This window comes from Callospermophilus lateralis, chromosome 6 (genome assembly GCF_048772815.1).
Source record: "Callospermophilus lateralis isolate mCalLat2 chromosome 6, mCalLat2.hap1, whole genome shotgun sequence".
Classification (NCBI taxonomy): Eukaryota; Metazoa; Chordata; class Mammalia; order Rodentia; family Sciuridae; genus Callospermophilus; species Callospermophilus lateralis.
In genome coordinates this window covers 9,845,579-9,870,039 of record NC_135310.1, presented here as the reverse complement: position 1 = coordinate 9,870,039, position 24,461 = coordinate 9,845,579, and the positions used below count along the sequence as shown (strand labels likewise).

The window sequence follows — 24,461 nt, the reverse complement described above, 5'->3', positions numbered from 1 at the left end:
TTCGGTGCTTCAGGAGTATAATTGGCTGAGTGATTGACAGCCACAGGACAGTGTGGTTGATGAGTACCCAGGAAGAGGAGAAAGAAGACAAGGGCTCTGGCTTGGCCCTTAACTCAGCCTGGAATCTGCTATGTGACCTTAGGCAGGTGTCTCACCTCATTAACCTGTCTTCATTTGTGAGACAGACTGCTTGGTAAATAGTGTCTTATTTTAATTCCAGTTTACTGATAACTACTGTATACACAGAAATGTTTCTTAGAGAAAGAGTAGGAAGTGATTCTGGGGGGGAAATGATAATTCATAAATGGAAGGCACTTTATACCCTCAATTATTAGTGTGTGTGATTCAGCATTTTGTAAGTAAATTTTGACTCAGTAGATAAGTTGAGATTGAGTGGAAAAGGATAGAAGTTAGAGTTATAGGGGGTGTTATTTCACTAGATTTTGAGGCAAATCAATGGTTATATATGGTGAAGAGATGAAAGTGCGGACTGTTGGGTTTCCTAAAGACTAGTTAGAATGCAGTTATTTCAACAAGTTTTATGTATTACAGAAATGATAGACTCTTGCTCGCACATGATGGATGAGAGGCTAGGAATGGTAGTTTAACATTAATCTCAGGAGACTTGGTGGAATTCTTTTTTCCCTAATTCCCACCTGCCTGGTTATACAAACTCTATCTAATAAGGTATATTGTTTTCCAACAAGATTTAGAAGTATCCGGAAGGAATGTGTAGCTGTGAGTTTCCTGGGAAGTGTCTTAAAGAAGCTGAAACTAGAAAGTTATCCCCGCCCCCTCCCCAAACATATTCAGGCTCAGAGCCCTTTTAGAGGCACTTGGTCTCTGAATTCTTTTATTGTCTCTGGATGATTTCATTTGTGGCATTCTTATCAACAAATTGAATTAAATGAACAAATGGATCAGGACTAGATTTAAGTGAGAGAAAAACATTGGGTTACCTGGAAATAAATGCTGGGAGCCATCAGCCAAGTAGGTATGACAAATTCCTTGCCAGCTTACTCCCATGCTGTCTAGTGGAAGGACTTCTGAAAGGTGACCTTGCTCAAGGACCAGGGCAGGATCCGTGTTTAGGGTGTTCCCCCTTTAGAATAGGGCAGTTTAGCATAATAGGAGAGTAGGGTGTTTCCCCTTTAGAATAGGGCGGTTTAGTAATAGGAGATTAGGGTGTTCCTCTTTTGGAATAGGGCGTATCCTGCTGCTGAGTTCCTCTTGAGTGCTTAGGGTCAGACAGTATTTTTTGAGAGACAGAAGCCCATGCGGTGTGGATTTGGGAGAGAGTGGATTAGGGCAGAGTGTGGATTTGGGAAGAGAACGTGGATTCTCCCAGAACGTGTTTGTAGACGGCTGGTGTGAGTTCGGGAATAAAGAATTGCTGTTTGAATCTACAAGCTGTGTGGAGACTCGTGATTTGTGCCCAGCCGAGAGACTGCGGCATCTGGTGGCTCGTACTCGGAAAGTCTAAAAATTGGAAGTAAGTGAAATTACTCACCCCTGAAGGAGAGCAAAAGAATGGGTGAGCATTTCAAAAAACAATGTGTTCTTGTTTTGATTTATTTTGTCTTTATTTCAAGTTGCCTGTTCCTAGAACTTTCTCAGGCAAACTGGGGAAAATGGTTGACTCAAAGTTTGAAGTTGTTCACCTCCGAGGAAGAAAAATTGTTAGAGAAAAAAGGCACCCCAGTAAGACCAAGAACAGCTAGGGCATATGTTGATACAATACAAAAATGCAGCCCGTGGCTTTTAAACGAGAAGTTGTTAAATATATCAATGGGACCATCATGGTATCCTGTAGAAGGATTTTTCTTCAACAAGAAAGAGATGGCTAATTCTGTTTACTATGCTTGTCTAAGATCTTGGTTTTTACAGACATCTAATTAATTTACAAAGCTAAAGTGTTAAAATATCAACCACTAAATATAAAATCAAGTACTCTTTACTTATTAAGTTCCATAAGGTAATATATTTAATCATTATGTGTGTTTTCATAAATTGGTGAATGGAAAAATGTTTAATATTGCTTTGGTCTGTGTCTTTGCTGAAACAAGGTTACTAAGTGTTAAGATTCTATCAGGTGTAATTTACATACAAAGAGTATAAGAAGTTTCAGTTGGGTTTCAATTACAGTATTATAGTACCATAAATAACATGAAAGTCTTTCATCTTCTTACAGTGGAGTAATTTGTCTAAATCAGAAATTTTATAAGGGTTTTTTCAGAATGTGAATTTATAAAAAGGGTTAATGGCTAGAAAAGAAATATTAAAAGATTGAAGATGTGAAAATATATTTTAATATAAAAGGTTAAAAGAAAAAGAAATGTTTCTAGATGAGATAATCTCTGTGTGGTAAAGTAAAAAGTTGTGAAATGCCATTTAAAAAGATTTTGAGGAAACTAGACTTACTTTAAAAGTTTGAGAAGGGAAGAAAGAAAAAAAAAAGTATTTGTACATGGCAGATTGAGACAAAGCTTCTTAATGGAGTAAAAAAGGTCTTTGGTTGAAGGGCAGCCATGTAAACTAACATTAAGCGATTTAAACAGAATCTAAGCCTCGTTTAAAAAAGTGAAGCTGTAGGTGATGAAAAAGTACATTTAAAAGTACAGTATAGATGATAATTAAAAGGTTTTAAAAGGTTAAATTGAAGGTGGTTAAGATGCCTTCATGACGGAGAAAAAAAAAAAAAAAAACCCAGGATAATGGGAAGATAATAGGATAAAAGATATTTAAATAAAGAAAATTAAAAATTTGAAGTGAAAAACTTTAAAGACAGAAGTATAGAAAGTTAAAAAGAAAAAAGTTAGAAAAGATGTAGGAAGACAAGAATTAGAAAATGGTTAAAAATGTCAAGTAAAGGTATTTCAAATTAAAAATACAAAAAGCTAAGACAACTATTAGATACAGACATTCAAGATAGAATTAAAACGTGCTTATTAAAGCAAAAAGAGGGAATTGGAAAGGGGTATATATCCCCCAAAGATAAACTTAAAATAACCCTTTTTACTCTAAACTTTTTAAATTTGGATTCATCAGGACTTAGTGCTGCGGAAAGGCATATTTATCCAAAAAATGTGCATAAGCCTAAAGTTCTTTGGAAAGATATTCTAACAGGACAATGGAAAGGTCCAGACCCAGTGATTGTCTGGAGTCGGGGCTCTGTTTGCGTGTTTCCACTCCATTTTTAAATGAAGAATCATGGGAAAGACTTTGTCCCTAGTTGGCAGGGAAGTTAACTACCTTACCTACCCACATAATCTGTCCTCTGAAATATGACACTTTGTCTAGAAGCACTTTTTGCAGAGAATCTCATAGCAGACAAATGTTCACTCTGTTAACCTAAAGATATAACTTAAAAACTGATCAGTTGTGAATATTGTGTTCTTGTTTGTCAAATTCTATTCTGTGATCACCATTCTGAAGTGTGTAATGATGTAGACATCAGTGATTAATGTCTGTCTGTTGAGACCAGATTGTAGCTACGTGCATATTTATGGATTCCCTTAAATATGGGAATCTTAATTTATTGTTCCTCTCTCCGCCTATTGATACCTGCTCTTGGGTATGTTCACAACACCTTAATGGCACACATAGCACTATATTATGTCTGTGTAGTAAACTGAGCTCCAACAGGGCCAGAGATGTCCTAGTCTCTCTTTTTAGCCCCTAACAGTGTCTAGCTCATGTTAGGCAGACAGTCAGTATTTGCTGTTGTTAAATGCCTTTGGGAATTTAAAATTATCTACTTGAAATAGTTTTTAATATCTACTTGAAATAGTTTTTATAGCTCAAAGATATGATTTAACATGGATCAAACTTCTAATTCTATGTTATTGTTTGGCAAAATATGCTCAAAATTGCTGTGTCAATATTTGAAGACAGGCCCACCTGTCCCTTTCCTCAACAGCAGATCTATCCACAAGCTGATGTTACTGGATCGTGTCAGCACTGTATCTGCAGAGCTGGGCCAGAGCAAGGAAGGGGCTCTCTACCCAGGGATGCAACCAGGTGCAGCTTCCTGGAGAGTTCTAGATGTCTCATCCTTGCAAGTTGACTAGCGTGATGAGTCATCGACAGGTTTCCAAGGATCACAACCTCACGCTTCCTTTGATTATTGCAGGGTTTTTAAAAAGCTTTAGTACTATTTTCCTCTTGGAAGTTTTGAGGATTTTGTTGTGCATCTTATAAATGTTGATACCATCAAGTATGACAGACCAAGGCTAGCTCAAGGGGAATTAAATCAGACCATTCTTAGGGTCCTCTCCTAGCTCTGGTGCCCTGGAAGCATGTTGAAAGACCTAAAATCAGATGTGTAGGTTGTATAATTTTGAAGAGTTATGGGTTTGTGCACTAGTCTGAAAGCAGGAAGTGTGCTTTGGACAGATGGGTGTGAGTGGGACAGGAGGCATTGTAGAAGTCCTTGACCATCAGTTCATGGGCTCATTTTGTATTTTAGAATCCAAATTAGAAATTGGAAACCCTTTATGCCTGTGTCACGTGTTTACAATAGTTACAATGAGTTTATTAGGCACAGAATATTGGGAGTAGACAGGGCTCACATGCTGATAAATAATAGTGCCCTTGCTGACCCATGATAGTCCTCCCGTGTTGATGTGTTACCCATGTATGTTACCCATTCGCCTCCTTTAACTCGCTGAGGGCAACGGGGGTGGTTTATATCTTCCAATTCAATATTAGCCACATAGCATGAGAGTTATAATTTTTAAAAAATGGGGGGGGGGAGGATCAGGGATTGAACCTGGGGCATTTAATTTCTAAGCCACAATCCCCATCCCTTTTTATTTTTAAAATTTTGAAACAGGGACTCACTAAGTTGCGGAGGCTAGCTTCCAGCTTGTGATCCTCCGGTCTTAGCCTCCCAAGTTAATGGGATTATAGGTTTGTGCCACCATGCCTAGCAGCATGAGAATTATAAATTCATGTGGAATATCTGACTGAACCAGTTCATTAGGTCATCAGGATAGGCTAGCTGGGGTCAGCCTCAGGAGCACTTCACCACAGTGAACTTAAGGTATTGGTTTTGTGGCACATGGTCCACAGGACCAGTCCAGGCACCCCGCTCCCTTATAGATTTTTACTGGTCCTTCTGTGGGCTGATCTCAGACGCTTCAGGCATTTACTCAGTGTCATAAACCACTGACAGACTTTCTACCTTTTTAGATAAGAAGGAGATACTTGCTAAGAAAGTTATACTTGAGAAAGATGAAAGTGATTTGTCTAGACTCAGAATTTTCTAAATTTAAGAATTTAGTTCTTACACTCATGAAATTTGAAACTTCTAACTTGGTTTGTTTGTTTTTGTTTTATACTCTGGGGATTGAATTTAGGGGAACCCTACCACTGAGCTACATCCCATCCTTTTTTTTTAAGGGGGGAGAGAGAGAGAGAAATTTTTAATATTTATTTTTTAGTTTTCGGTGGACACAACATCTTTATTTTACTTGTATGTGGTGCTGAAGATTGAACCGAGCGCCCCGCGTATGCCAGGCCAGCACACTACTGCTTGAGCCACATCCCCAGCCCCATCCCATCCCTTTTTATTTTGAGACAAAATTTTACTAAGTTGCTCAGGCTGGACTCAGACTTGCCATCCTCCTATCTCAGCCTCCTGAGCCACTGGGATTACAGGCATACACCACACACTTGGCTTTCATATTTCCTTTGTGATAAATCCTAAAACAAATTAGATTTTTCAGCCGTACCTTTTCTGAATTTGTTGATGCCAAATTCTTCAGATATAAGATAGTTCCTTGAAAAGGGTGCCAGAAAATTTCACTTCTGGTGGAAAATGAAGCTAAATTAAGACTCACCCTTTCTTTTTTCTGTACTAAATAAATAACACTTGATTCAAAAACAATGAATCTTGTAAAAATCATTTCCCACAATACAGGACCAGCAGGTGAGGGACCCTTGCACACCTGGGAGAGGCAGGTGCAGGGTGCCGGTGGGTCCTGTCTTCACAGTGGTGGGCATGTGCAGGCAGCGTTTGGATGTTTGTCCAGGTGACTGCTGTTTACCAGGATATGTGTCAAGTGTGCCTGGAGCCACATGAGACTGCCCTGTGTGGTTCCACCCATGTTGTCCCCCAGCCTTTTCCTGTGACCCTGCACTGTTTAGTTCTGGCGTTTCAAGGCCTCATCACTGTGGCCCTGGCGGGTTTCTCCCGTGGTAACTGTCTTCTTGGTGGTCTCCTAGGTTGTGCTGGTGAGGTGGAATGAGCCGTACCAGAAGCTGGCCACGTGCGACGCAGACGGGGGAATATTCGTGTGGATTCAGTACGAAGGCAGGTGGTCTGTGGAACTGGTCAACGACCGCGGGGCTCAGGTGAGTGGGCGGCAGGCCTCCTCCCAGGAGGATGACGCCCAGCGACTCCTGGCCAGGGCTATAGCACAGAGGCGACAACACTGGTGACGCCCAGCTCCTCCTTGAGCAGGCGGAGGAGAAACGACAGAAGCAGAGCTGCGCCCTCTGTCCCTTGTCCCTTGAGTGAACAGAAGCAGAGCTTTGCCCTCTGTCCCTTGTCCCTTGAGTGGACAGAAGCAGAGCTGTGCCCTCTGTCCCTTGAGTGCCCTGCTGCTTATCAGCTGCTGCGAGACTTCCCCGTTGCTCAGGGCTGTGACTATGCATTAACTTTGGGTCCTCGGAAGTGCGCCTGGCACGTTTCTTTTCCTCCCTTTAGAAGGTGTTTTCCCTGCGCTGCCATCTCCACAAGACTGTTTCTCACAACCTACTCCCTAAGCCATGAGTTTGTGACACTCCTCTATGGGGTTTCAGTTAGTGTGGCCACCTGTTGTCGTCTTCCGCCCTTCCTTTCTGGTACAGTTTGTCTCCACTCTGAGGAAGAGAGCTGCTCCAGGGATGCCCCACTGAGCCATGCTGTCCCTGAGTACCTGGTGGGTGGCTGCTGGGCCCTTCTCCTGTGTTTGAGGACACATGTCACGGAGATTGACAGCACAGTGATTGGAGAGCCTGGCTCCTCTGGGGATGTTTGTTGACATGGGGCTTCCTGTACTGTTTTAACTCTTCCAGAATGAGTTCTCATGAGCCTTGCTCTACATTTCTAAGGGACAGGATTCCCTCTCCTGCCTGTTCCTTAAATAACCTATGAGCTTCCATCTGAAAGATATAGCCCAGTCAGGTGGCATAAAATTGCAAGAAAGGAAGATTTATTGTCAGTGAGAATTAGCAGGCTAAGGATCATAAGATGCCATCACAGAAGACAAACTTCCCTTTGCCTGAAGACAACATTCTTCTTGTGTGAGTTCTTTGTTAGTAAGGGTAAACGTAACAATATTGACTGACTCTAATAAAGCCTTATCAGCTTCCCACCTGCCTTCTTGGATTGACAAGAGAAGAGGTAGCACCAGCCCTGTGACTACTAACCAGTCTTCCTGAAGGAGAGGTACAAATGTGGGAAATCTCCTGACCCAGAGGCACTCAAGTCACTCTGAGGGTGCGTGTTGTAGTCAAGAGCATTAGCTCTGGAGTCAGCAGAGGCAGGAAATCCCACTGTTGACCTCTGAGTGGGAAGTATTTAACATCTCTGGGCCTCAGTTTCCTCACCTGTGACAGAGCAGAGGATCCCTGAAGACTACATGAAAAGCACAGTGTATGGCGGCTGTCCCTGCACACTAAGGCAGTGCTTGCGCTGATTGTCAGTACTACTTCCTCACAGCCCCCTAGCATAGAACTCACCTGCCCTGAGACAGTAGCCAGGCATCATCTCCAAAGACAAATTGCAGGCCTGGAGTTGGTAGCTATTCATGGATTCCTATGAAGTGGACAGTTCTCTGAGGTTGCCCACAGAGTCTCTAACCAAAGTAGAGGACGCTTTTCTAAGGCCACATGATGGGGTGAGATGTGTCTTCAGATTTAGGATGACAAGAGCACTTTAAGTGCTTAAGCACTTTAGTGCTTAAAGTCATTCCTTAGGGGAAGAAGGGAAAAGGACACTAGGTCACATGCCAACCAAGTGCTTGACGTTTTAATGTGTTATTTCCCTTCATCTCCATAGGAACCTTATTCTGAAAATGTTCTTATTCTCAGTTAATAGAAAAGTCCAGATCAGGCAGGTTCAGTAGCTTGCCCACAGAGGCTCGTGGGTGGCGATGTGAGGACTCGGGCCTTGGTGTGAGTCCAGGGCACTTCACTGCATGGCTTGTTCCCAGACAAGCGCAGTTTTCTCTTGGCAGAAATGCATATGTCACAGTGTATCCCCAAATGCTCAGACTTTATTACTGTTTGAGAAACCCACCCCACCAGCCAAGCAGCGCCACCGCCACGTGGTTTTCTCCTGGCAGAAGCCTCTCTTGGTTGGGGATCTCATCATCTCCATATAGCAGCTGCATCATCACCACCACCTGTCACGTCTCTCTCTGTTTCTTTCCATGGAGAGTGTGGAGCAGACAGCCATGTCAGAAATAGGAAAGGTAGGATGAGTTCAGCTCTGGAGGCCAATGAGCTGTGAGCAGCTGGCAGCATCCAGAACCTACAAATGCCTTTGCTGCCAGGTTCCTCTGGTGTCACCACTGTATCTTGTGACTTGATTTCGATTTCATGAAATTTTGCTGTTTGAAACTTTGTTTCTTCAAAACATTGAGCAGTTTTCACCACTAAACACTGGCATGTTTTGGGAAGGACTGGTTGCTTTTATTTGCTCTGAGTCAGATCTTTTCTGAATTTAAAAAAACACTGCACATGGGTTCCAGTGGGTCACTGGTGGGGGCACTGGTGGCTCTGCATGCTTGGAAAAGCGTCTAGTGAAAGGAATAGTTCTGCAGCTTGGAGGATGAGCGTTCTTGAAGCCGGCTTAGAGAAGAGTGCCACTTTTCTTCTTTTAGAAGAAATAACAGGTGATCCTCGATACAGAGAGTGTCTCTCACTGTCATGGAGTAAGTAAGCAAAAAGTTGGCTGAAGCTAAATGATGGCCTTAACAATTTCTTTTTCAGGCATTGATTATAAGTCCTGTATTTCAAAAAGGGTCTGCAACAGTGCGCACATTATTGTACCATATTAGTCATTGAAGACGGTTGTGCCAGGCACATGCACTGAGATAGTCTCTTGAGAAGCTGCCTCAGGCAGCTATTGGTTGGGTTGCTGCTCAGCTTCAGTTATTCCTCGTCTGAGTACTATCTTTAATAAAGTAAAGGCATTGTAACCCAGTGCAATTGAAAAGCAACCAGAAGAAGGGAAGTTTTCTTCTATTTTCTCTCCGGCATTCAGTATTTGATTTCACATTATTTTTGGTTTTCACTATTTTGTTTTTCTAGGTGTGATATATTCTTGTTGCTCCATGCTGCCTAATAAACCCAGTTAATTCATGTGAACATCCTGCATCACCTTATGTGAGATTGCCAATGTTTTTTTTTGTTTTTTTTTAAATAAGATCCCCAAAGTGCAGGAAACCAAAAATAAACAAGTAACTATATCAAAGTGAAAAGCTTCTACACAACAAAAGAAACAATCAATATAATATACTCTGCAGAATGGAAGAAAATATTTGCAAACTGTAAATCTGGCAGTGGGTTAATATATTAGTTATAATAAGGATCTCAAATAACTCAAAAGAAAATTCCCAGATAATTCAATTAAAAACTGGACAATAGACCTAAGTAGAGACATCTCAAAAGAAAAGCTACAAATGGCCAGTAGGTATATGAAAAAAAAAATGCTCAACATCACTAATCATCAGAAAAACAGTGAGCTGCCACCTCAAGTTAGAATGGCTGTGATTAAAAAGACAGACAGTAAGCACTAGGGGAGGGAGGTGTAAATTCCCACTGTTGGTGGAATGTAAATTAGTGCAGCCAATATGAAAGGGTTTGGAAGTTCCTCAAAAATTAAAAATGAGTAATTATATGGGTAAGGATTCACACACACACACACACACACACACACACACACACACACACACAATACAACAACCGAAAAAGGATGAAATTCTGTCATTTGCAACAACACAGGTGGAACCAGAGAGCGTCATGTTAAGTGAAATAAGTCAGATACAGAAAGGCAAATGCTGCACCATCTCACTCATATGCAGAATCTACAAAATGTTGGTCTCATAGAAGGTGAAATAGAATGATCATTACCAGAGGCTGGGGACAGTGGTTGAGAGGGTGAGATGAGGAGAGGTTGGTCAGTGGGTATTAAGTTAGTGTTAGGTAAGAACAAGAAGTTCTGGTGTATTGTTGCACAGTAGGGTAATTATCAGTAATGAGTGTCCTAGGTATTTCAAAACAGCTATAAGAAAGGATTTTCATTTTTTTCACTACAAAGAAACAATGATTGTTGAAAAAGATGGGTTGCTATAATATCCCTGAGAAGCTTCATTTTCCTGGCCTTGCCTTAGCTCTCTATTAAGATGTTTTTCCTCTTAGTACATAGTTAAAATGCTGGTAAGTAATAGCATTATCTTTGCAAAATGAAAGAACTTTTAAATTTTATTGCAGAATATAATGTGTGAAACAATTTTTGTTTTAAATTAAGAAAAACTAGGTAGTTCAGGTGGTTGGGATATAACTTAAAGGAACCCAAGGTTCTAGATTTAACTGAAGAAATGGGTTTTTTTTGTTTGTTTGTCTTTTTTTTTTTTAAGGACTCTCAGAGCAATTATTCAAGAGCTACTTAACAAATCATGCCATTGTCATGATAAGAGATATTGCTGGTCACTTATTATAAACCTTTAGCCCCTTTTGCAATTAGTTCATATATTTTTCTTATTTCTTAAAATATGATTCATCTAGTAATGTCACATTGTTTAAAAAATATTGTTTATTTATTTGTAGTTGGACATAATGCCTTTATTTTATTTTTATGTGGTGCTGAGGATTGACTCTAGGGCCTTGCAATGTGCTAGGCGAGCGCTCTACCACTAAGCCACAACCCCAGCCCCATAATGTCACATTTTAAAGAGACTTGAATAGTTCCACGTATAAGCAACAGTGACGATCACAGAGTAATTCTTGTGTTAGAAAAGATTAAAAAGAAACAAAAGTTAGTACAAACTGAAAAAGTAAATTAAGAAAGTACAGTGAGGCAAGCCTGTAATCCTAGTGATTTGGGAAGTTGAAGCAGGAAGATTGCAAGTTCAAGACCAGCCTTGGGAACTTTGTGAGATCCTGTCTTAAAAAATAAAAAGGACTGGAGTATAGCTCAGTGGTAAAGTACTCTGGATTCAATCCCTAGTACCACACAGGTGGGTGCACGCACGCATGTACTCACACAAGAGCTAAATAGAAGTACAGCACAAATTAGAATAAATACAAATGGACTAAATCAGAAAATAAAGCTTAATGGATTATATTTTTAAAAGCTGGCATCTATGTCTTTTAGAGCCACATGTAGAACTTAAGGACATGTACAAATTTAAAGTAAAAGGATGACAAAGATACATCTGGCAAATACCAAGGGAAAAAAAATTAAGCTGGTGTAGTTAGATTAATATTAGATAAAATATCTGTTAATAGAGACATCAGATAATGATAAACTGTAGTTTATCAAGATGTTTTTAATATATATACTTTTAATAATACCATCAAAATAGTGAAGGACTGGTAGAACTGAAAGGAAAGATTGATCAATCCACTGACATACTCAGACGTGTGTTGGCAGCAGTGTGGAGAGCAGGTTGTGCCCTCTCTGAGTTAGTCCGTGATGTGTAGAGCAGCAATTTCCAGGCTCTTCCTGAATGTTTGTCAGTTCATTTTGAAAAGCAGCAGTTTGCCATAAACAAACTAATTGTGAGTTTTAAGTGTTAAGAAGGAATGACTCTACACCTTGTTTGTACAAGTAAACAACCACCATTTGCCTGGCACACTCATAAGGCATTAACTGATAAACTATTCATGCTAATAAGAATGAACTTATTGAATTAATCAGAAGCACATGGATATATGGGCAAATCAAACTCATATCAGAAAATCCAGGCCCACGAGCTTATGGAACACACCAGACCAGTGAATGATGCAACCCCTCAGTCAAGACTCATAAAAAGAGGCACACCGTAAGACTGGACACAGAGGCACCCTGATTCTTTCACTGGGGTCATTGGTCACAAGCCTTGCCCTGGAAAATCACCACCGTGAGGAATCTTTAGCAGAGTGTGGTTTCTCCTGCCCATGATGACCACACAAGTCCCATTCCAAGCTGACCCTCCAAATTGATACTGTGAAACTGCCTCCAGACCTTGGCCTAGAATAAATTCTTGCATTGTGTCCTGAACAAGTTCTTTGACTGGTTTTTAATCTTATCTGACCACCCATAGTGACTCTGCATTCCTATCTGCTCTTTGCCTTTGCTCTCAGGGAGCCTCTGGAACCCCTGTGGCTGCCTTGGCCCTTTCCTTGTCTTTCTGTAACCTATATATATAATTGGGTGAAGTGTGATATGTGATTTGAATATTGTAGATAATAAAAATTAAGACAGGAATAAAAGAACCTGTGATTGCCTATCCTATGACTACCAGGTGACCCATGAGTATTCAGTGAATTGCCATTGATGAAAGTACCTGTGAACTGATTATTGTTCGATAAATTCTGACATTGTGGGAAGATACAAACCTTTTTGTCTATGTTAATGACATAGCACACTCATGACAAACAACCAGCAAAGATACAGAAGATTGGAGCAACACAGTTAACAAACTGGACCTAGTAGATATGTGGAGGTCCCAAGTCTACCAGTTAGAACACAGTTTTTCTTACAGAACATTTAACAATTGACCTGTTCTTGCATAAGAGTCTGTAAACTTTCTATGAAGGGGCAAATATGAATATTTTAGGTTTTGTGGATCAAGAGCCAAAAATCAGGTATTATGTAATGAGAAAACAAATTTTGAAAACTTACTGATGAAATAAAAAAACTTTATGGTTGTTAAAACTTGAATTTCGGGAGTGAGGCAGTAGCTCAGTGGCAGAGTGCTTGCCTAGCATATGAGAGGCACTGGGTTCGATCCTTAGCACCATATAAAAATTAAAAAATTTTAAAAAACTTGAATTTTGTGAATAACAAAATATTCTGCTATTGATTTTTTTCCTTCAACTATTTTAAACCATTCTTAGTTTGAGTGGTAGACCAACAGAGCTGACAGGCCAGATTTGCCCATAAGTTGTGGTTTGTCAATCCTTAATTTGGGTTATAAAGTAAATTTCAGTAGACTTCCAGTGGTAGGTACCATGACTATAGATCACAATCCCATGAGTTCATTGAACCTGGGTTAAAACTTAATAACAAAAAGAGTTAATAAATTCTTGCATATTTGAGATTTAAAAAAAATGTGTAGTGAAATAGTTCCTGGGTTAAAAAATACATTTAATGCATGTTTATAAAGCATATATTAAAATTTGTAAGATAGGATTAAAGTGGTAATGTGAGAGAAATGTGTAGCCTTCATCCCCCACCCCCTGCCCCCTCATGCTGGGGATGGAACCCAGGACCTTGCACATACTAGGCAAGTGCTCTACCAACAAGTTATACCCCAGCCCCAGTCTTAATTACTTATACAGCAGAGTCCAAATATCCACAGGTATATAAGAATAGTATAATAATACTGGATAATCCATAGAAGGAATTTACCACAATAGATCACGAGAGATTTGGATAGATTCAATGCATGCACTTGAGAAATTCAGTTGTAAGTAATGTTTTCCACTTAGATTTCTTTACCTTCGTTTTGATCAAGAATAAGGTGGGAGATGTAGCTTAGTGGTAGAATGCCTACCTAGCACCTGTAAGGCCCTGGGTTTGACCCTAGTACCATAAAAGAGAAAATTTAAAATGTATCCCATTTTGATTGAGAGAATACTATTAGCAAGACTATGAGAGAATATAATCAGAAACTTAGAGCTTTACTATTTTGGTAAATGACCACAGACACTCATGGAGAATCTGTCACCAATCTTAAGCGGAAGGCAATGTGACAGCAGTTAAAAGTAAGAACCCTGGAGCCACAGAACCCTGGGCTTCTTCTCGGCTCTGCCACTCTCTTGCAGTGTGGCTGGGGGAAGATCACGTAGCCCCTGTGTGTCTTGGTTTCCTCTGCAGATGGGGGACAGCACTTTCATGGGCAATTGGTGTGGGGCTTAATGGGTGAATGTCCACACAGTACATAAAACAGTGCTAACGAGGACCACGCTGCCCCTCACTGCAGTCCCTGGAGTTTTCCTGATGATGCCTTCACTGCGGTTTCTCTTCAGGCCCTCTTGATCTTAGCCGAAAGGCCAAGCTAAGGACTCTATCTAGGCTTTGGTAAAAGTGTTTCCCCTTTCAGATCACAATTGACCCTTCTCTCTGTGTGTCTGAAGGTGAGTGATTTCACGTGGAGCCACGATGGGACTCAAGCACTTATTTCGTATCGAGATGGGTTTGTCCTGGTTGGTTCTGTCAGTGGACAAAGACACTGGTCATCTGAGATCAACCTGGAAAGTCAAATCACATGTGGCATATGGACTCCTGATGACCAACAGGTAATGCCTCTCACTCTGCATGTGTAATGGTAAAATCTTGGGGGCTGAGGAGGAAGAAGGGTGTGGGAGAGAGGGAGCTGGTGTGAAAGCCTCTTAAAGATTATCACAGTGGAGAGAACCAAACATCAAGGTAAAAACTAAAACAAAAAGTCTAAATGAAGCATAGATTTTTTCCACCAGTAAGGTAACTGAGTTAACATTTTAGTTTATAAAATATTCAAACAAATTTATCTTAAAATTCATATGAACCAATTAATAAATAATGGATATAAAAAAATAATTCACAAAAGAGGAAGTTCAATTAATAACCATGATAGGAAAATATTCATTCTCTGGGGAAATTTTAAAATTAGCACTAGGAGGGTATATTTTTCACCTATTATTAAAAAATAATAAAATGGGCTGGGAATGTGGCTCAAGTGGAGCGCGCTTGCCTGGCATGCATGCGGCCTGGGTTTGATCCTCAGCACCACATTACAAACAAAGATGTTGTGTCCGCTGAAAACTAAAAAAAATAAATATTAAAAATTCTCTCTTTCTCTCTCTCTCTCTCTTTAAAAAAATAATGATAATAAAATGACACAGGTGATTTACTGATTATGATAAGAATGTAAGCAAGTAAGCATTCTTATTCATTCCTGGTAATGTATATTAGACCTTTGGAGAAGCAATTTGGCAGTATATGTTGAAAGGCTTACAAACTACTATCCACCTTTATAATATGCTTTTGGAACTTATCTAAAAGAAACAAAAATGGACAAAATTACCTATAATTATAAAGACATTATATATGGTAGTAAAATTTGTCAACAGCCTTGTCTAAAATAGGAGATGGGGCTGGGGCTGGGGCTCAGCAGTAGCACACTTGCCTGGTGTGTGTGAGGCACTGGGTTTGATTCTCAGCACTGCATATAAATAAATAAAATCAAGGTCTATCAACAACTAAAAAATAAATAAAAAAATAAAATAGAAGAATGATTACATAAACCATGGCATAATCACTTAAAAGAATATACAGTAACTCAATAAATTATAGATTGTGGTTATAAAGATGATATAATAATCTAAAAGAGCTTTTAAGATGTTATGTGGAAAAAAATTAGGATATGAAATGGCATGTGTGTTGTGTTGCCACATCATAAAACAACCAAAAGAAACCCATCCATAAGTTGGAAAGGACTGGACAGAAATGAATCAGAATTCCTCAGTAGTTATTTGGTGGATGTGAATCTCTGGTTCATCTTCTACAAAGATGCTTCTCTTTTAGTTGTTTTTTCAGTAGTGCTGGGGATTGAACCCAGAGCCTTGCATTTGCTAGGCAAGTGCTGTACCACTGAGCCACATCCCTATTCTGTGGCTCATCTTCCAAACTCTTAATTTCAAAATTGTTTTTATTATGCCTATTTGGTTTTCATGATAGTATATAATAACCTTATAAAATTACATTTTGATAATTCACTCTTAAAATATAAGGATTGACAGGCTAAAACCTTTGTAAATATAAACCTTATGTTTTATGCCAGAAAATTTCCTAAAGAGATTTAAGTTTAGTATTTGTAAAAGCAAGCAATACAATATGGAACTGTAATTTTTGTTTTTGAGCCTCTTTCTTTTTTTTTTTTAACTGAATTGCTTTCCTCTGAGCACCACATATTTATTTCATGTTTCCATTTTTTTTAATTAAGAAAGGCAAATTTTTTTCTTTCCTTAAAATTAGTATTAGTAGATTTATGAGAACATATTTTCAACTGCAAATTCCTTCCCTTGCTCCCTGCCACACACGTGTGTATTCATAGGAAGCCTTTGGATTTATTGTAAAGCTTTATTATCCCTAGAGTATCCTCATAGAAAAGTCCATGAAGTGGCCTTGTACAAAGCACCTGACCTTTCCTGCATCAGTTTCCTCCACTGTAAGGACAGGTGTGAATTATTTCCTGCCTCATTCACAGGGCTTTAGTCATGATCAGATGAAGGAACAGATGTGAACGTACTTAAAAATAGGCTTCACATCCTTCCTCTCACGAGCCCATGTGCCTTCTGCGAGGCTCACCTCGTGGTCCCTTGATAGGCTGTGCCAGCCCGTGTCCTCAACAGACTGCACACTTACCTTGTAACAGGTATGGGTCCCACTGGAGATGCCCCAGTGAGTGAAACATCGCTCCTCCTTTGGAATGCTTGTGGATCTGTGGAGGAGACAGATGATAAGCATACTGCCATTGTGCCTGGTGGAGGTCCTGCCAGTGGAGCAGACAGACCCTAAGCTATCTAGAGGGTGGGGTATGCCACATGAATGTGGCATGTGGTAGAGCCTAGGGTATCCATTCTCTCAGGTTAGATTTGAAGCAGTGGACACTGACCAAAGGAGCCCACAGTGCTGTGGCTGTGGCTATGGGAGCCATGAGGCATGCTGATATGCCTGGCTTGTTCTGTAGTTTGCAGGCATCTGCAAGGGCAGAGCCTGTATGGTGGGGGGCGGGGGTGGGGGGGTTCAGGACCAGACCCTCTGCCCTGATGATTGCTGTCACTCCCAGGCAGGATTTATACTCAGCAAAATGTTCCACTGTCTTTCAAAAATGGTTTGCAGGGCACAGAAGCATGATGATTCATGGACAAACTTAGCATAGAGAGAAGGTGGTTATTGGATATCCTGGCAGTGATAATAATTTTGGGAATCCAACAAGTTAAACAAATTTGCTGAACAAAATTCAACATATAAATTTTGGGGCACATTTAGCCCATAACAAACTAATAAAAATTACACCAGAGAACACAAAATTCATAGAAAAAACAATGACATAAACTCAGCTTGATAAACTTAAGGCAAATTTATAAATAGAACAGTATTTGTAGGGCTTGGGGGAAAAACAAAATGGCATAAATAGAAAATGACAAAGAAATAAATATAAATATGATAGGAAAAAATATCTGTGGCTCCTACATTGATCCAGAGTAATGCAGCAGAGAAGCCCTTGATTCATGGCCTAACTTGTATGGACAAGATGTTTCATTTCCTCTACGTTCTCCAGGGGTTGGTAGAAGACCATATCCCTTGATTTATGAAAGGGCTTTGAGATGGAGGTATTTGAAGCTGTCCTTCCAGCACATTTTGGGTCTTAGTGGCCATCTGTGCACTGAAGAATTCTGCTGAGAGCTTGAGATGTAAAAATGGTGACATTCTCCGGCATGTTCCTGGGACGACCATGACTCTCCTCAGAGAGCAGAGACTAACTGGCATGTCTGTGTCCCCTGAGAACAGGACTAAAGGGAAAAGCCTCAAATTCAAATTTCAGGGATTCAGTTCAAATAAAAAAAATTATTTATTAGCTGTTCTCAGCGCACACAGTATGGGAAGAAACTTCTTTGATTCCTGGCGTTCTTGGGAGAGCCCTAAGAAGTTCCTCAGTGCCTTCTGCTATGGGGACAGGGCTCTACAAGAAATGTGCTTGTGACTTTGTTCCTTTCTCATCTCTGGACTCCATTCCTCCCAGAGCTCCTGCATCATGGCACTTACATACTGTGGCTACCCGAACCATCTTTTAAAAAAGTAATTTCAGGAGAATTTCAAGGCATTCAAATGTACACATTTAGGAAAGTCAGAACAGCTGTGTTCTCCCATGGTGGGTGTGGCCTGGTCAGATGGGAGTGCTTGTCTTGCCAGCATGTGTGGCTTCCCTCCCTCGGCAGCACTTCATCCAGCACCCTTAGTTCACCTGTCTTTTGCTCAGGCTTACCTGCAGCTCTCCTAGCCACAGGTGCACAAGTAACCTCATCTCTGGGCTGTGGTCCCCGCTGAGGTCTTCCTAGCAGCCTGGTGCTTCACTGCACTGCCCCTCCTCTGCCTGGCACTGTGGGCAGTGATTCCCTTGCAGCCCTGGGTGCTGTTCTCCAGCAACACCTGCCCTCTCAGCTGGATCTCGCCTCTTCCCAGCCTCCCACCTCTGCCTCCACTGCTTCCTCACTGACACTCCCTCATGCTGTGTCTAGGCTCCAAGTTTGGGCCCCTTCCCTGTTTTCTTTCCTCTGGGCACCTGTTGGAGATATTAATTGGTGAGAAATGAACTGTCACAGATAACTCACATAGTCAGTGTGTAAATGAAAGAATATTCACTTACTTTTAAAATATAAGGCTGTGACGGAAGTAACAAATTAGAACTCAAGGAAATTTGCTACTTTCCCAAATGTAGTCCAAGTAATAAATGATTCTTAGGGTTTTTAAATTGTATGTATCCTTCTTCTTTAATTGAATAAAATAAATTTCATTAATAATAACATAATTTTTCTTAATTTATGAAAATTTTTAGTATCTCATAAAAAGTAAATAAAGAACCCACAAATTTTGCATCACTTTTTAAATACTCCTCCCTTTTTTTCCCTTGCTATTTTCTTATAACAAATCCCAGGCAGTGTTGTCAGGTCAGTGTCACAGCCCGGCTGTTCTTCACAGCAGGGAGGGTCCTTAGATGTGGGTTTGCCTGTGGCTCTGGGCAGTGTCCATCAAGGAGATGGATATTCCTCCCGAAGATTTGTTTTGTCTTGCACTGTAAGGGAATTATAAAGGGAAGTTTAAAAAGTAATATAACCCTTTGCTTTCTCAGCTAAAAACAGTTTTATAAACCAAAATAAGTTGCTGAGATTTAACACGTAGGTAATAACTAACACACTAGATCCCGCTTGATAGAAAAAAGTCAAACATGGCAAACCCCCAGGTCAGTCACAGTTCATTATTAGCAGGCAGTTTTTACTAGCTGTAAGAAAATTTCCCCTGCTGGCCCTTGAAGGTCTGCTCCCTCATCTCCAGCCCTGCTCTAGTTCCAGGAGCCTGCAGGCTGGGAATCCTGTGGTATAGGTCATTACTCCCCTGGAAAGACTCAAAAGCTGGTGTTCAACAATAAAAGAGGAGGGTAATCTCTCTCATACAGACTCTTGAACTAGATTATTTCCCTTAAAAAATAACCACAAAACCTCAAAACCTCCATGTCTGTGCTGAAGATCCTTCTTGTACACCATCTGTGAGTAGGTTAGAGGACCTGTTGTATAGAACTGCTGGCTCATAGCTCAGGGAGCACAGTTTGCTCGTGAGATTAAACCAGTGCTGGGATGATCCTCCTTCCTCCCTCCCCACCAGATCTGTGCATGACTTTGTTGTAGCACGTGCATTGCAAAGGGAGAGGCCCAAGTTTATTTTAAGCCCCAAACTAAACATATATAGGATGGTTCTTGCCAAAATAGGCAAGAAGTACATGAATCATCACAGTTAAGGAAGAGTGGAAGCTACTCAGGAAAGAAGTTGGGAGATGGCCTCCCACCCTTCCTGGCTTTCTTTATCCAACTATTATGCTATTTTGCTTCTTGATGCTTCTTTTTATGTGTGTATTCTGGAAATTTTGTTGAACTCTTTGTGGGAGTAAATGTTTCTTTAGCAGAAACAGATGCGGCTACTGGGTTTATACTCTGTCTCATTTTCTTTGTCAGTGTTGTTTTGGTTACTGACAGTGACAACTAAGATGTTTGGAAGCGCAGTTTCTCTGTACTATCTTTGGACTCAGATCGTTGATGAATCACTGAAGATTCAGTATAGATGAATTAATTATAAAATACACTAAAAATATTTCCTGAAATTTACATTGAACAAATTAGATTCGGGGTGGAAGACGGGAGGAGATTATTCATATTCACTGGCTTTCTTTACATATACCTTCTTAAAGGTAGTTTCTTGCTTATTTAGTGTTAGATTTTCTTTTTAATTTTTTTTAGCTATAGATGGACATAATACCTTTATTTATTTTTATGTGGTGCTGAGGATCAAACCCAATGCCTCACATACGCTAGGCAAGCACTCACCACTGAGCCACTACCCCAGTTCCCTAGATTTTCTTTGTGTGTTTTTATTAGTACCACATCATGATGATGGCCTTGGTTTTGACTCAAAAAACCTTTCCTAAATGCCAATGTTTGGCCAGGTGGCTAAACTATAGACTGGGTCTTTTTAGGATTCCCTCTGGTGTTCCTGTGGAATTGCAGTGACTGTCCTTTCTCTCCTCTGTCCTCAGCAGCCCATGTAGCATCGCTGCCCTCAGCACAGAGTGCATACTGTGGCATGCTGGGAGGAAGCAAGGTGTGTGCTCTGCTCAGGCCCCTCAGAGCCCTCTTTCCAACTGCACCTGACCTCACAAGAACTGCAGGATCTGCATACAAATGGCTTGATTCACACCCTCTTCCCCCTCCTGCCCTCCTCCATAAATTAATAGCTTGAACAAACACTGGCATCACTCTGACATCACTTCTAACATCTCAAGGCTATGTCCCTAGAATGATGACACCAGCCCCTTTCAGTTCCTGCCTGGGAAAACTCAAGGCTGCCAAGAAAACTGACTCTCCCAGCCATCACCTGAAGATTGGGCCCCATCTCCTGTCACTGTGGGAGGGCAGGGGCCTAATTATGATAAGCCCTGGTTAGCAGACCTCGGAGTTCGAATCACGTTGACAAACCCCTTCCCACTTTTGTTCATTTCTGCTCTCTTCAGGCCCTTGACACGTCCCCTCACTCCTTCATTCCCTCTGCACAGAGGGAAGTAAAATTAAGCTCATGTTGAACTCTTGTCCCTGCCACAGCAGTTATCGCCCATTAAAACCTGTTCTGCCTGGTGTGACCTGTGTCAGGCCTCGTTTGTTGGCACCCATCACGAGTGCTACAGGGTCTGCTCCCATCATTGTGCCAACGGCCATGGCTTACAGCCCCGGAAGTCCACCCAGCCCTTGGGTGAAGACCCTTATTAGTAGCCACGGGAAAAAGTTACTTTCATCATATTTAGAAACATTTAGACGTATTTTAAGGAGTTGTAGCATTTGAAATAGGAAGGGTTTGAGAGTTCATATGTTGTAGCTTTGTGGCAGATAGGAGATCAGCACTCAGGCAAAATGGGCACTGTTACTAGGTAAGTAGGTGTCACCCGGGACTAGCCCCACTGCCCTGCCCCCGCCCTCAGTCATTGGTGTGGGAAAGATAGAGCATTTCCATGTTCCAGAAGACACATGGTGGAAAGGCCCTTTCCGCTGTCCCTCAGCAACCAGTGCACTTCCTGAGGCATGTGCTTCGAGTGGTATTTGTCCTGAAGATGTTCTCACTGAGGCCACTTTTTATCACCCCCATGGTCAGACTGCTCCTTTTCACAAACCTCAGAAATTGCCACATGTTTACAAGGTTGGATAAACTTTACAATGGAATTTGAAGATTTGGGGAGAAAATATTCTAGTAACCGGAATTATTTAATAAAATTAAATTTGAGGCCTGAGGCAGATAGCATATCTCCTCTGAAAATCTTCAAACATGGGATAGTCTCTCGTCTTTATGCATTAGTTTTCAAGTGGTCTTTTCTGCAGAAAAGAGGTGAGATGACTTTAAAATTACATGTTTAGCCCAAAGATACACATTTAGAAGTGAGTATTACAGTCAACTGTGAAATAACATTTCATATCTCTTGGGCGGGGGAAAGGAAATATTTTTTTGAGTGAGCAATTCTGTCATTTTCAGCTGTCTGATTTCAATAACTGTTTATTTCATTGCAAAAATGTCAGACCTGGCCTTGAAGCACCTCTGAAGGCAAGTGTTCTGAAACTCAAAATGGAGATCTTTAAAACAAAGAAAGGAAGAAAGAAAGAGCAGGAAGAAAAAAAAAAAAACAGCCATCCTCTGACAGCATTTAGACACAGGCTCCTTTTAGAGGGAGGGAGGGTTGCTGTGGCTGTCCTCTCAGTCCTGCATCCTCGTAGCCAGTTCAGCTGTCTTCTACCAGCAGAGTTAAGGTTTCTAGTAGGAATTTGTCATGCCTCCTTCAGGAACTAGATCCAGTGTTGGTACTCACACTCCATTACAAAAGAACTAAACATTTATGGTACTTTACCTTTTGAAGTTGAAATTTCTCAATGTAGTTTTATTCAAGAATTTAGATGAGTACCATATCAAAGATAACAGTGCTGGAGAGATGCCACTGCTTCCCAGACACATCTTCCGAATGATTTGGCATTCTCTCCCTACCCGCCTTTGGTTCATGACTTGGTTCATTTTAAACTACTGGTAATAATTGTGTTTGTTTAAAAATAATCACACCTAAAAATAGCTTAAAATGGATTATTACATTGAAAGGAAAAGATTATATATGCATACCATAATTGCATTGCTCTTAAAAATTTCCTTGCTGGAAAATAAAATAAACCCAAAGAGACAGCCATTGAAGTGGTATGGCCTGACCCACACATCTCTGCCAACTTATGTGGTCTCGGGGTACACATCACAGAAGGAACATTGTACCTGCCCTGTGGAGCCTACAAGCCACAAAAGGAAACAGCATGAAAATAGAGGACAGAGATTTACATAATTCATCATCGATAGTGTTTCAGGAACCAGTTTCATAGGAAGATTTGAACATTGGTTTCTAGTTTTCAGAAGAAAGGGAAAGTTTTCATTTGTAAGAAATGTTGGGCAGGAAATCAATTTTAGTCATTGAGCGTCTAGTCAGGACAGCAGCATGTGACAAGCCAGGAGTACAGACCTGCCATCAAAAAGCTTATGGTTTACAGGGAAACAGGCACACAATATCAGAGCCAGGTTCAGAGTGTTGGGGAACCATGGTTCGCGGGAGATTAATTCTGTGTGATGGGTCTCTAGAGCCCTTCACCTGAGCTCTCCGAGTACTTGTTAGATACTAGACATTACCTGGGACACTGGAGATGAAACACAAGCCACACTTTTAACTGGAAGGGAGCTGGTTGTGTGCTTGCTTGAGATAAAGATACTAACACACTTCATTTTGAATATGTTGACTTCAGTGGGCCTTGGGCATGTCCAGGGGAAAATGACCCCGAGGCAGCTCTTTGTATAAGTCTGGGACTCGGGGAAAAGCTTGGCAGGGTGTCAGCTGTGAATGGAGTCTGTGGTACTGTGGGTCTGGTTGTGCTCTCTTAAGAGAGGAGGGCCTAGGACCATCCCTGAGGAGTAGGAAAGGATTACCTGAAGGGTGGGTTGTACCTTGTAAGGGACCCCCAGCTCCAGCCTGTCTCAAGCTGGCTCATTGCCCAGGATTAGGGAGCAGAAGCAGCAGAGATTGATGCCTTTGCCATGTGTGTATTCATTATTCTTAGACTCTCTGTCTGGTTCTCATGAAGTTCTTTGCTTGCATAAGCTTTATCTCATTGGAGGTTATTAGGCATGGAAACAACTTATAATGAAGAGGAGATTTTTTTTAAATCTGATTTCATGTTTTACCAGTGTTTGTCACTTATCTGTGACGAACTTGTTCCAAAACAGAGTAGCTTCCTCCATCACTGCTGACAACCAGACTATAAGTGCTTCTTTTTCCATTTTCCTCCCATTTTAATCACAGACTGTCTTTCTATGGGAGCCGTAGTTGGTATGGATTAATGGTGGGGGATCTAGAGACTGTTTTTTTGTTGTGTTTTGCTTTAGTGTGATGCTGAATTCAGGAATGATGTGTCTGTTTTTCTATCTGGTATCTGTTCCTTTTTCTCTAAAATGGAAAAAAAAAAATCTGAGCATTACTCAGAACAGAGACATACCCACCCTTCGTTCACACACACTTTACCGCACATCATGCACAATGAGAGGTTCCGGGAGACACTGATGAGCAGCGCTCACGGGGTTCAGGTCTCAACTTGGACCACTGTAACAAGATGCCACAGACCTGGTGGCTGAAACAACTGAGGGTGGCCTCACAGTTCTGAGGTTTTAAGGTTGAAAATGCCAGCCATTGCAGGTGAGGGCTCCATTCCTGCTCACAGATAGTTGCCCTTTCCCTGTGTCCTCACCCGGCCTTCCCTCAGTGGTTGATGGTGGAGAGAGAAGCCACGCAAGCTCAGATCTCTTATCACAAAGGCCCCACTCTCAAGGCCTCATCTACATCTAATCATTTTCCCAAAGCCCTGCCTCCAAATACCATCAACATATA

General features: G+C 41.0%; 1 protein-coding gene across 6 annotated transcripts in view; it reads left to right on the top strand.

Annotated features, from left to right (window-relative positions):
• The window catches only part of Tulp4 (TUB like protein 4), a 223,355-nt gene that overhangs the window by 153,512 nt on the left and 45,382 nt on the right, over positions 1-24,461 (top strand). For all 6 annotated transcript variants that reach the window (XR_013091583.2, XM_076858082.2, XM_076858083.2 and 3 more), the window contains exons 3-4: positions 6,229-6,357; positions 14,338-14,499. Coding sequence is in view for 5 of the 6 variants with exons in the window: in XM_076858082.2 (XP_076714197.2) it covers positions 6,229-6,357; positions 14,338-14,499 (291 nt within the window). In the remaining variant the exon portion in view is untranslated. The remainder of the gene's footprint in view (positions 1-6,228; positions 6,358-14,337; positions 14,500-24,461) is intronic.